Source organism: Uranotaenia lowii, chromosome 2, assembly GCF_029784155.1.
Source record: "Uranotaenia lowii strain MFRU-FL chromosome 2, ASM2978415v1, whole genome shotgun sequence".
Classification (NCBI taxonomy): Eukaryota; Metazoa; Arthropoda; class Insecta; order Diptera; family Culicidae; genus Uranotaenia; species Uranotaenia lowii.
In genome coordinates, this window is record NC_073692.1 from 183,601,413 (window position 1) to 183,615,892 (window position 14,480).

General features: G+C 35.3%; 1 protein-coding gene across 1 annotated transcript; it reads left to right on the plus strand.

Moving 5' to 3' along the window:
• Positions 1 to 2,691: 2,691 nt before the first annotated feature.
• Positions 2,692 to 13,617, plus strand: LOC129747178 (uncharacterized). The gene is made up of 2 exons (XM_055741226.1): positions 2,692 to 2,791; positions 13,140 to 13,617. The coding sequence occupies exons 1-2, from the start codon at positions 2,745 to 2,747 to the stop codon at positions 13,591 to 13,593; spliced, it is 501 nt and encodes a 166-aa protein (XP_055597201.1). The 5' UTR covers positions 2,692 to 2,744; the 3' UTR covers positions 13,594 to 13,617.
• Positions 13,618 to 14,480: the final 863 nt, after the last annotated feature.

A 14,480-nucleotide genomic window follows, 5' to 3' on the forward strand; every position in this document is an offset into this window, starting at 1 on the left:
AAATTCCCGAAATTCAAAAACCTGTTCTTCTTCTTTATTTTCTGATCCTGACAATTTTGTTGATTTGGGTGAAATTATTGAAGAAAAATTGAAATTTTTTCATCAAAATTAAATATAAATGATGCAACTTATGTTGAAAGCAAATACAATGTTTGAAGCTTTCCAAACTTTTTTTAATTATGCTAAAAAAATTATAATGACACTAGCTGATCCCATACGAACTCCGTTTCGCTTTCAACTTCGAATATGTCATGAACAATTTGTATGAAAGTAAATTGCCAAGCATTTTCCAGATTCATTGTTAAGTAATAATTGCAAAAATATTGGATGATCACATCGTCTGTCGTCTGCTAATGAATATGAAATCAGGAATCAAAAACCACGTGTATAAATTTCGACTAAACCATTGCAGAACAACGCAATTATTGCCAAAAAGCTAATCCCCTTTCGGGGGCTCTTATAAAAACTTTGATATCTGAAATCGATTGCCCTTCCCTGAAAACTCCCGTGTGCAAATTTTCAAAGCAATCCATTGTATGATAATGTCAATATTGCTAAAAAAGTGAAAAATTAATTTATATGGACCACCCCTTTCGTCGACCCTGGCAAAATATTTGACATCTGAGATCGATTGTCCGTCCCGGAAAACTACCGTGTGGAAATTTTCATGCCAATCCAATGTATAATAACGTCGATATTGCAAAAATATTGAAAGGTTTATATGGACGACCCCCTTTGCCGGCCCCATAAACTGAATTGATAACCTGAAATCCATTGCTCATCTCTCAAAACCCTTTTGTACCAATTTTCGTCTGAATCCGATGTATAATAACGACAATATTGCATCAACAGTGAATAATTAACATGGACGACCCCTTTGGCCGACCCCTGATTATAGTTCGGATAAGTGAAATCAGTTATTTGTCCCTAATAACTAATATGAGCAAATTTTCATCCCAATCCGATGTATAGAAACGACAATATCACTAAGATACTGAAAATTTAATATGGACGACCCCTTTTGCCGGCCCCTTACACTAAAGTGGATACCTTAAATCGATTGCACGTCACTCAAAACTATCGTGTACCAATTTTCATCTGGATACGATGTAAAATAACGTCAATATCGCAAAAACAGCGAACAGTTAATATGGACGACCCTTTTGGCTGTCTCTTTACACAAAATTTGACACCTGAAATCGATTGCTCGTCTTTCAAAACACTCATGTGCAAATTTTCAACACAATCCGACGAAAAATAACGTCAATATCGCGAAAACAATATTTGTCTTGTATGGACGACCCCCTTCAGAAGGGGTCATCCAAAAATCTGAAAACATTTTTCATCCTTCCTGGCCTAATGAGTATCAATGCCAAATTTCAGCTTTCTAGCTCTTAAGACGGCTGAGTCTATAGAGGACAAACCAAGAGACAAGAGATAGAGGATTTATAAAATCCGATGGGAAAAATATACAGTGCATAAACAACACAAAAATCTTTACCTAAAGTCTGCTTCATTTAATATTGGAACAAATTCTTTTGCTCATTGTGGCGCTCCTAGTGGACGGATTTGGAAACTTTTTTCACCCACGTGTCGGGAAATTCATTACCTTTCATCATCTATTTATGTCATAACACCAAACGATAGCATTTTGTAAACAACCGCCATGGAAGCCAAACGGAGAGATCAAATTGTGCACAGTTTTCTTGAAAATCCATTGTTGTCGGCATCGAAGCTAGCTAAACAGCTTAAAATGCCCAGAAATACCGTACAAGGAAACATTGACGACGGCTCGGAAGCCGCATTCGAAGCGTCGGAGTGGAACTGTCGACCGGAAACTGCGTGGGAAAGTCATCAAGGCCGTCAAGAGGAATCCCAATCTTTCAGACCGCGATTTGTCCAATAAGTTCCAGGCCGCTCACAGTACGGTGCGACGAATTCGTCTCCGGGAAGGAATAAGGTCATTCCGAACCAGCAAACAGCCAAATCGGACGCTGAAGCAGAACAATGTGGCCAGAATCCGTGCTCGAAAGCTGTACGACCAAGTGCTGACCAAGTTCGACGGATGTATAGTCTGCTTCATTTAATATTGGAACACAAACAATTGCGTGTAGTTCAGTCATTTATTAACGAATTCATAATTTGTTTTTCATACAAATGTAGCATTTTCTTTACTCTTTCATAAAAAAAAATTAAAAAAATTATTCATTGCTGTTTCGAAGAAATTCTCGTACTCGTACTCGTAAGAAAACTGTGCACAATTTGATTTCTCCGTTCGGCTTCCATGGCGGTTGTTTACAAAATGCTATCGTTTGGTGTTATGACATAAATACATGGTGAAAGGTAATGAATTTCCCGACACGTGGGTGGAAAAAGTTTCCAAATCCGTCCACTAGGAGCGCCACAATGAGCAAAAGAATTTGTTCCAATATTAAATGAAGCAGACTTTATTTACAAAAAGGCAAAGTGCAAAACGAGTGAAAAAGCAAAGTGCAAAACGAGTGAAAAATTATAACAATATAAAGGATGGAAGATTAGTAAAACCCGATGGGAAAAATATACAGTGTTAAACAACACAAAAATCTTTACCTACAAAAAGGCAAAGTGCAAAACGAGTGAAAAAGCAAAGTGCTAAACGAGTGAAAAACTATAACAATATAAAGGATGGAAGATTAGTAAAACCCGATGGAAAAAATATACAGCGCATAACAACATACTGAACTTTCAGCCCAATCGGTCGTGCCATGATCATGATCAAAAACCTGTACTGCACGCTACAAATGCTTATCATGTAAGTAACAAAGTTCCTGTTGCTAGAGATAAAAAAGTTATCTAAAACCAAAAGTATAATAAAAATATAAAAATTCAAACCCATGCTAATCGTAGCAGAGCGAATATCTGCGGCAGAAGCGATTAGAACTTTAAATCAAAATTAATCACTAAATTATTCAAAAATAATAACAATTTAACCACGGTTAATCGCAGCAGAGCGAATATCTGCGGCACGAGCGATTAACAAAAGTATAACGAATTCAATATAATATTATTAATAATAATTTTGAATAAAAGACAAAACCATAGTTAATCGCAGCAGAGCGAATATCTGCGGCATGAGCGATTAACAAATAAAATAAATGCAATAAAAAATTATTAATACTAATTTTGAATAACCATAACTAATCACAACGGAAAGAATATCTCCAGAAAAGTGATAAAACAGAATTCCTACTGATCATAGCAGAGCGAATATCTGCGGCAAGAGTGATCAGTTTAAAGTTTACTCAGCAACAGTTGATTAAATAACAGTGATTTTATTATCGAAAAAAAAAAATAAAATAAAATAAAATAAAATAAAAATATTCATGAATTACACATACAATCTTAGAAGCAACAAAAACCAAAACATGAACACCCAAGTAGAAGAAATTCCAAACGGTCAAGAACTATTCGATATTCCTCCCACTCCTGAAGAAGTGGAGGAAACAAACAAAATGTTCCAACAAGCGGAAAAAATTATGAAATCATTACAAACTCCACAGGCATTCAACACTATTCAACCGTTTGACGGCAACCCTATTAAATTACACAGCTTTTTGAGATCAGTAGAAGGTTTTATGCCATTTTTAGATGGCCTAAAAAATACACCGTTCGAAAAAATTTGGCTACAGGCCATTAGGTCAAAAATAATTAATGAAGCGGACCAAGTCCTGGAAACATATGGCACAGCCCTTAACTGGCCACAAATCAGGGAAAATCTTATCGCTTATTACAGCGATAAAAGAGACTCAGTGACACTCACGAGACAACTCTTTCAAACTAAACAAACAAAATCCATTGAAAATTTTTACGGAGAAGTACAACAATCGTTGTCACTTCTCATAAATAATGTCTATATCCTGGAACAAAATGAAAATATAAAAAATGATAGAATTCAAACTCACCAAGCTAACGCACTTCAAGTATTCTTAGCTGGCCTTCTCGAGCCAATTGGTGGAAATTTCAGAGCCAGACAACCAAAAACGCTCAAAGAAGCATTCGACGCAGCTATAGAAGAAAGGAATTTCCAAAACAAAACTGGTTTTCAACAAATAGATTTTAACCGTTTCCCAAGAAATTTAAATGACACCCAGTTTCCTCCGAGATTCTGGAGACCCGAAGTTCCTACTTACCGGCGAAATTTCAGATTTCCACCATCACCTAGAACATTCACACCAAATAGAACCGCCCCATATCCACCAATTGCAGCCCCAAAACCATTCCCCCCCTCGAGTCCATTCAACTTCGACAGATCAGTTCAATCAAGGCGATCCAACTACTCACATGGAACGCAAAATAGCTTCAAGACTTCAGCCTCACCGCAAAGCAATTTTAGAACTTCTCATCCTCCATCTTCGCAATTCCGAAAATCGGGTATGTCAAGAAACTCTTATAATCAACCAAGATTCCAATCGGAAGAAATCCAAAACTCGGAACAATGTTTTAATGACTACGAACCAAACAACTTTTTCAATACCTATCCACATCCTTATTATCATCAAAACCCATACGATCAGCCAATGTATCGCCTTCACCCTATTACTAACGCAGAAATTGACCAAGAAGAAAACACAATTCCCAAGTTAAATCAAACCCCAGAACAAAGAAATGTGACTTCAAATGATCAAGATCAGCTAAATTTTCAGCTGGTAACATCAGAAAGGGACCCGGTATGAACCCCCAAAATTTTATCCCATATATAAAAATCCCAACAGCCCAAAATTTTGACTTAAAACTTTTGATTGACACAGGGGCAAACAAGAATTATCTGTCCCCTAAGCTTGTGAAAAACTCAATCCCTCTCTCTACCCCAACGATAGTTTCAAATATTTCTGGCAAACACAAAATAACAACTTATGTAGAATTTAACCCTTTCCCGACAATATCTTCAAAAACATACAAATTCCACGTATTCGATTTTCACAAGTATTTTCACGGTCTGATTGGCTATGAAACATTGCAAGAATTAAAGGCAAAAATCGACACCACAGACAACACCCTAGACATAATGGGTACAAAAATAAAAATGTTTCGGAAATACCCAGAATTACTTTCAAAAGTTATATCCCAAAACTCTCTTATGAACATCGAGATACCTGTTTCCGAGCAAAATGGAGACTTTTTGATAGAAACTGATATAGAAATACAAGAAAAACTACTACTCTGCGCAGGTCTTTACAATGCCAACGATGGCAAAGCCACCGTTGTTGTAAAAAATACCAGCCAAGAAAATCTTACTTTTATACTTAACTCTCCCCTGGAAGTTAACATTAATAATTTCGAATGCCTTCAAGAAACAGAACTTAACCACATGGAAACCAAAATTCAAGTAGAGAGATATAAAAATCTCATTAGCCAGTTACGTTTATCTCATCTTACAAAAGGAGAAAAAACTGAGCTGCTATATGTTATCAATGAGTACCAATCTATATTCCATATTGAAGGAGAGCCCCTTTCAACAACGGACACAGTTAAACACAAAATTCCTACGGACAACGAGATACCAGTATACCAAAAAAGTTACAGGTATCCTCATTGCCACAAGGAAGAAGTTTGTAAACAAGTAGAAAAAATGCTCAAAGATAACATTATCAGACCTTCAACTTCTCCCTGGAACTCCCCAATATGGGTGGTTCCCAAAAAACTAGACTCAGCTGGCATCCAAAAATGGAGAATTGTCGTTGATTATCGCAAACTAAACGCGAAAACGACCGACGACAAATTTCCCATTCCAAACATCAGCGACATTTTGGACAAATTGGGTAGAAGTCAATATTTCTCTACCCTAAACCTTGCTTCCGGTTTCCACCAAATTATGATGGACGAAGAAGACATTAAAAAGACAGCTTTTTCAACAGAAGACGGTCACTGGGAGTATCTCAGAATGCCGTTTGGCTTAAAGAATGCCCCGGCAACTTTCCAGAGAACTATAAATTATGCTCTTATAGGCCTTACTGGGAAAATCTGTCTTGTATACATGGACGATATAATTGTCTTCAGTAAAAGCCTGCAAGAGCACTGCATAAATCTAAAAAAGGTTTTCGAAGCACTCAGAAAAGCAAACCTAAAAATCCAGCTCGACAAAAGCGAGTTCTTGAAAACCGAAGTCTCTTTTCTCGGACATATTGTAAACGAACAAGGAGTCAAACCCAACCCAGAGAAAATCGAGACAATTAAAAATTGGCCTGTTCCCAAAACTGAAAGAGATATTAAATCCTTTTTAGGAACGTTAGGTTACTACCGTAAATTTATACGAGACTTTAGTCTAATAACCAAACCCCTCACCCAATGTCTTAGAAAGGACGAGAAGGTGACACACTCTCCAGAATTTCTCAAAGCATTCAACAAATGTAAAGAAATTTTAAGTAGTAGCGCTATCCTGATACACCCAGACTTCAAAAAACCTTTTGTCCTCACAACTGACGCATCGAAATATGCAATAGGAGCCGTCCTGTCACAAGGCCCCATTGGCAAAGACAGACCAGTAGGTTTTGCGTCTCGAACCCTCAATAAAAGCGAAGAGAAATACTCCACAATAGAAAAGGAGTTATTAGCAATCTACTGGGCAACAAAGCATTTCAGGCCTTATCTATTTGAGCATAAATTCATACTTTACACAGATCATAAACCACTGACATGTGCAGTCAACTTGAAAGATCCTTCAAGTAAAATTGCTCGTTGGATGATCGCTCTTCTTGATTACTCGTACGATATCCAATATCGAGCGGGAAAACAGAACGTTGTAGCAGACGGGCTTTCAAGAATCCCACAGGAAATTAACGCTACCGAAGAAGAAGAACAATCCTCCTCAGATGCGGCCACACAACATTCGGCAGACACAGATGTTTCAGAATTCATACCATGTACAGAGAAACCAATAAATTTTTTTTCAAACCAGATCATCCTAAACATAGGTTCCGACGAATGCGAATCAACAGGGGAACAGATATTTCCCAAAGTATTCAGACACACCTTTACAAAGATTAACTACGGTGTTCCTCTCCTACTTAGAATTTTCAAAAATTTCATGGACCCGAAACGTATAAACTGCATTTATTGTCCAGAAAGCCTTATAAACTCTCTACAGATAGTTTACAAAAATTACTTTTCGCGTATCAAAACATTCAAAATAGTTATTTCCCAAAAACTTCTGACCGACCTAACCTCCGAAGATTTGCAAAACGAAATTATGCACAGCACCCACGATAAAGCCCATAGAGGAATTGAAGAAAATTTAGCAGTAATCAGCAGAAACTACTTCTTTCCAAATATGAAAAGGAAAGTACGAACTCATGTATTACTATGTGAAACTTGTAAAACAGCTAAATACGAGCGTCATCCATACAAAGTGCGTCTCGCAGAAACACCCATTCCAGAAAAACCATTAGATATTGTACATATTGACTTTCTTATATGTGCCCCTTGTATCTTCTTATCAGCCGTAGACAAACTATCTAAATTTGGGATATTGATACCCATAAAATCCAGATCCATTCCTGATATCAGATCTGGACTCACTAAACTTATTTCCTGCTATGGCATACCCAAATTAGTCGTGAGTGACAATGAACCAGCCTTGAAATCGATAGAAATTCGTGGAATGTGGGAAGAGCTCAACGTCGAAACGTACTTTACACCTTCTAACAAGAGTGAAGTAAATGGAATAGTCGAACGTTTCCATTCAACAATTTGCGAAATATATCGTTGCATTAAAGGGAAATACGGAGAAATGAACAAAAAGGACTTATTTAGAATAAGCGTAGGCCTTTACAATGATACAATTCACTCTTCCACAAAACTCCGTCCAAAAGAAATATTTTTCGGAATAAAGGAAGGTGACACCAGATCTTCAGACATTGCGGACATTATTCAAAAAAGAGATCAGGTTTACGACGAAGCCATTCTGGCTTTAAAAAATAAACAAAAGAAAGATTTATATTTTCATAACAGAAACAAAGAAGAGGACCCATCATTCCAAGAAGGCGACGCCGCATACATTTCCGGACAAGGAATCAAAAGCAAGACGAAGGACAAGTTTAAGGCCTACCGCGTAAGCAGAAACTTCCGGAAAACACTCATGGACCATACCGGGAGAAAAATCCACAAAACAAAAGTCAGACGTAAACGAGATTAACCAGATTTATTTCCACAGCAAAATAATATATAATCCGAACCAGAATACACTTATAGTCTTCTACTTTCAGGCTTTCCTTACAGAGCATGGCAAACATAGCAATCACAGACCTAACGAGACACGAAGGAATACTCGCACTTAAGGAGAGAGAAGCAAAACTCATCAAAACATACCACCTTCATCTACACAACATAAACCTTGAGAAATTTCAAAGTTGTTTCGAAAATCTAAACTATACTTTGAAATTTCTCGCCCAACAGGAAGTATCACAGGAATTCAAAAACATCCTTCAAATAAAATTTGACAAGATGCTGGACGATTTTTCGAAAATAAAACTTATAAGACGATCAAAACGAGGACTTTTCAACCCCCTTGGATCCTTTATAAAGTCTATTTCGGGGAACTTGGACAACACCGACCTCGACAACATAGAAAAAGCCATAAATTCCAAAGACAAAAAGCTGAACTCTCTAATCATTAACAACGAAAAACAAATCACTATCAATACTGACATTGAAAATAAACTAAATGAACTCATCAAACAATTCAATGAAAACCAAGTCCACATCTTAAAAACACTTTCCAATCAAAGAAACCAAGCAAGCCGAACAGACGTTACAGTCAAACAAACAATACACAACACCCTTTTCAATATTGAATTGATTGATAACTTTCTCAGGGACATATTCGAAACCATACAACTATCAAGGACAGGTGTATTATCCAAAAACATACTTTCTACGAAAGAAACAGAACTAATTCTACAAATGCTAGAACGACAAAATCTTAAAATCAACTACGTCGATCAGCTTTACGAATATCTCAACATCCAAGCTTTTCACCGTGGACCTAATATTGTTCTTGCTATTAAAATACCTATCTTCTTCAAAGAAAATTTCACGTTTCTAATAATAGAGTCACTCTCTAGAAATCATACTACAATAGACTTATCTTACAACTATGGTATCATAAACCAACAATCAACCTTAGTTACAAAAACGCCTTGTAGACTTTTAGACAGCTATAGGATCTGCCAACACCAACAGATGATCAACGTCACCAGAGATGGATGCCTCCACAATGGACTAAGAGGACACACTGCACAATGTTCATACATCGAATACTCCGAGCCCACCGAGATCAAACCACTTGGACCAGATCTACTTATAATAAAGAATGCAGTCAACCCAATCATATTAAATTCAAACTGCAACATACAAAACAGATCGCTGACCGGGACCATGATGATCCACTTTCCTCATTGCAAAATCTCAATAGACGGAACAGATTACGATGGTACAAAAACCTTAGGGGAAAACTTCATCCAGATTATTCCCACTATAGGAGTTACATTCGAAGAAAAACAACTCTTAAAACCTACCACCAGTCTTCACGGTACAACTTGAGTTCGAAGTGCACGCAAGTTTTTGCACTTACTTGCACACAACTTTCGAGGCGCAAGTTCAACACGCACCCATTTAAACTCACCGCACTCAAAGTGCAGGGTACAAGTTCGAGCTCGTGTTCGAACCCGGGTGCGAACCCGTGTGCGCGCATCCATGTTCAGAATTAAGGAAAAGGAATATAATGCAGAAAGTGTAAGCGCTTGACCATCTTTCTTAGGTAACTTTTTTGTTTCAATTCCAATCATGATGCTGTCTTCGGGTAAAATATTTGTCTTGATTTAGGCTTTGAGAAAATTATTTAAAAAAATCAATCGGCTAGTGGGGAAAAAAGTTATTAATGAAAAATTTGTATTTTGTGCATCTTCCGAGCAAAATATTTTTTAACCTCATTCACGCTTGAGGCTCAATCTCAACCCCTTCCGATGGTTAGATTTTGCTTAGTTCAAAATAGTGACCTTCTGGTAAGCCAATGATTAATTTAAGTTCGAAGCGGGTTAGATTTACCATGTTTTATTCTTCCTATACTAAGATTAGTAACTCTATTTTGCGCTGTGGTTTGTTAAATCATTTGAAAATGCTAATATTATTATTATCGTAAAGTAATGTTTGAATACCATTTTGTAATGTTGTAATACGATTTTCACTGAAAAAATGTCCTATATGCTTATTTTTACAATAAATATCGAAAATGTTAACTTTACAACATTTTCACGAATTTGAATCAGAATCCCAAAGTAAATATGGTTTGTTTTTTTTTTTTTTTGGAAAGGCATACCAAATTTCAAAAATCTGTGAATACTGTATTCTATAACACAGGATCTGTGACGAAAATATGCTCGAAATGCTCTGAAATTATAAATTATTCTGTGATTTCGGCTACCTTGGCCATAACTTCTACAATTTTCAACCGATTATGATAAATGATCAGTTGAAATCTTTGTTTTATATCAACATTCGAGTTCCGTATAAAACAAACAATTTTATAATTTTACCATCCAAATCTAAAATCATCAATAAAATTTCTGTCGATGAAATAAAGTCCGATTTTTATCGTTTTTTCGTTCATAAATTCATCATTATCATCAACCCGTTCCAAATAAAAAATTTACAAAAAAAAATCAACACCTACTGTTAATCATACGCTAACATGATGTTCAGATGATCAGTACAAGTTTGTTCACCTTCAACGTACAAAACAGAGGTTCAAAACTAATGTTTTGCAGTCCGAAATTTTTAAAAATTTGATTACAAATAAATCGTTTTTTTATTTTCAAAACTCGCTTTTCAATTCGCTGTTTGTTGTATCTCAAAATTTAACAAAATGAAAATAGTTTCAATCGTTCATTTGAAAAATGATTATAAAATTGTATAGTTTCTATGTTTATTTCAATAATTTTCTTTCAACTTCCAAATAACTGATCAACACATTGAAATGATTGATTTCATTTTTATGTGAATTAGTTAAAAATAAATGGAATCATGATCAATTATTAATAAAACGATTAAAAACTTAAACAACGTTTTAAAGACGAACGAAAAAAACATTTTTTCATGTACGACTAATCCAGTGTACAAACACTCGAATTATCTATTACGGCCTGTTATGAGCTTTTGAGTATGATGAACATATTTTTTCTATAAAGAAATTGTGTAAAACATCAATAAAATAAATAAATGATGCGAAATACAACTGTAAAACCAATTTATAAAAATTGTATCAAAAGGGCCTGTAAAGTTCATATAACAAATTAATTAAAGAACAAATAAAAATAATATATGTAATTCTCAATTTGGTAGGTATTCAATAAAATGAGGTATTTCAATTTTCTAACATCTTATCAGTGGAAGTTAGCACAATTAAATCCATCCAACGAATCTTCTAAATAATTATGAGTTTTATTTATTTTCCTATTTTGTCAGTTTCATAGTGAAAATATTTGATGTCATTTTTAACCCTCCAAAGTTGTTCGGGTCAATATGAACATCATGCCAATATACTGAAAAACTGGGATTATTGAAAGACCAACTATGTTCTATCAAAATGATAATCAAATTAACGACAAAAAACTAAAATTTAATTTATCTAAATCGGTTCATTAAAAATGAAATACAGCTAATCAAAGCCAAAATTGGATGTCGTTTTTTAAAGTAAGACCTTTTCAAGCGGAAGATACTAAATGGCGGTCAAAACATTCATTGCATCCCAACTTATCTGAACATCGTCGGATAGATGTACACTCTTGACAAGTCCAAATATCAATTAAACATTCAAATACAGAAAAGCTGCCACAAGTTATGAGTATTTTAAAAATATATTTTTATTTAATTTTTTCTTTCTGAACCAGTTTCCTCAAAGCTTGTAATACATATCGCCTTAATTTTGAAATGTTGAGTAGCTTGAATAAATAACCTATACACAATGAATATAATATCATAAAAATCGGATAACATTTACGGCCGGGGGAACGTCATCAAACTGCAACTCAAATTTCCCAGAAACGGATGTTTTGCGAACAGCTTTGGAAGGTTAATATTTTGCTCATTTATGCCATTTTTGATATTTTTGCCATTTTTGAATTTTCATCTTTTTTTGTCAATTTAGCTATTTTTGATAATGATTGTTTGGTCGTTTTTCCATTTGTGTCATTTTGATATTTTTTTCATTTTTTTTTCATTCAAATTTTTCAAAATTTTTCATGTTTTCTACTCGCCATGCGATGATTTATCCATTTTATGATTGCTTTTTTTAATGCCTCCGAAATATAAACATTGTTTTATGAGATTTGCGGAGCGAGAGTTGCAATGGCAATTTCAAAACATTTTATCAAATCACCGGTTTTCTGAAAAACAACCTAGTTCCAGAAAAACAAATTTTCGGTAAAATTTTTTTCTTCTTTTTTTTTGGCCGACAGACAAAAAAATTTCATAACAATTTTTAAGAACCAATCATATATATTTGAATCGGTTTTACCACCCCATACATAACTCCAAAAATGTTCAAAAAACAGCATTGAAATTGATTTACATACGCACAAACGATAGAAAAACTAACTAAAGAAAATAATGCATACCACATTCAACACCCAGGCATACACAGGCAGACACATTCAATCTCAGTTCAGCCAGCCACTGTGAGTACAAAACTCGGTACGAACCCGAAGCGAACCAGAGTACGAACATCGGGGAGCGCACTCGGGTACAAAAAATGTGCTCGAGTTTAGGTTCGAACTAAACCCAAGTACAAGCTTGTGTGCAAGTTCAGAGAAAACTTGCGCCTGGATTTCCGCACTCAAGTTGAACTCGGTACATGTTTTCGTGAAGACTGCCTACCACTCTTACCAAACTAGAGAAACTGAACCTCCAAAATCTCGCCCACATCTCAAAACTCCAAGCATCGCAAAAAACCAACACACGAATCACGTTTAGCGTATCAATCATCTTCGTCATCGCAGTTATTTGCTTTATATTCTTCTCATGGGCACAGCATCGACAAAGAAGCAAACCCAAAATAGAGGTAAATTGTAATGCACCATACATTCCGACAAATCTTTCCCTCTCTACAGAAGAAAACACCGAACGAGTAGGAAGAAACAAGATTCGGGACGAATCTTTCCGTGGGAAGGACGAGTTAACAAACCATCTATCCCCTCGACCCGAGAAGTCACGCCACGCGGCCCATCAATCCACAGAACCACGAGTTATCGAAAGGTTTACGTTCCCACCAGCGAAGAGACATTGCATCAGCACATAATCCACCTCGGAGGGACACACGCGCCAGGGACACACGAGCGTCAACCCGATCGCACAGGTCTACGACGAACAAACATCCGGCCAAGTGCAACATCATCAATTCACGCACTTGGCTACCACTTCATCGATCCAGACCAGGTTAATTGCATGATCATCATTCTCGCACCTGAGAACCCAACTCAACGAGCCCGAGGCCCGAAGGCACCCAGAAACAGCAAGCGAAGCATTCCACCCAACCAGCGGACGTGTTGGCAGACTAGTATGTAAAAGTGTTAGTGTAGGTTAGAATCAATCAAGGTGTTCTCCAAAGTTAGGCATAATTAAACGATCAGTTCTGTTCTTCAGTTTAAGCAAACAAGTTGTACCTTTTTTAAAAAGCCGAAACGAAGCCCTGTCTGTTAATTTATATATATATATATATATATATATATATATATATATATATATATATATATATATATATATATATATATATATATATATATATATATATATATATATATATATATATATATATATATATATATATATATATATATATATATATATATATATATATATATATATATATATATATATATATATATATATATATATATATATATATATATATATATATATATATATATATATATATATATATATATATATATAAATATATATACATTACGATTCCCTCATGGATCCAAATAGATGTTTAAATATTGTGAATTTTAATAAAAATTTTAGAAACGTCGCTGGTGAACTGGCAGCAGTTTTTCGGAAGTCGGAAAACCTTAATATTATGAATTGGAACGCTAGATCTTTGCTGGCTAACCAAGATGAATTCATTTTATTTTTGAAAACTCAAAACATACATATTGCTGCCATCACTGAAACTTTTTTAAAGCCAAACAATAACTTGAAAAGCATTGCTTTTTTAAAAATTTTGCGAAATGATCGACAAGGTGGATGTGTAGCTATTGTCATCAATAGTCGTCTCAAATTTAAACTTCTTCCTTCTTTCAATACAAAAGTCTTAGAAATAATTGAAATTGAATTAGAAATGTCTATGGGGGAAATTATAATTATTGCCGCATATTTGCCTTTTCAATGTGTTCGATATCAGTTCTCCCAAACTGCTCAGTCGAACAAGAACCCCCCCCCCCTCTCAA

Coding starts and splice junctions, on each gene's coding strand:
- LOC129747178 (XM_055741226.1), top strand. CDS start 2,745: ATGATCATGATCAAAAACCTGTACTGCACGCTACAAATGCTTATCAT. Junction 2,792..13,139: donor ACGCTACAAATGCTTATCAT/GTAAGTAACAAA, acceptor CCCTCTCTACAG/AAGAAAACACCGAACGAGTA.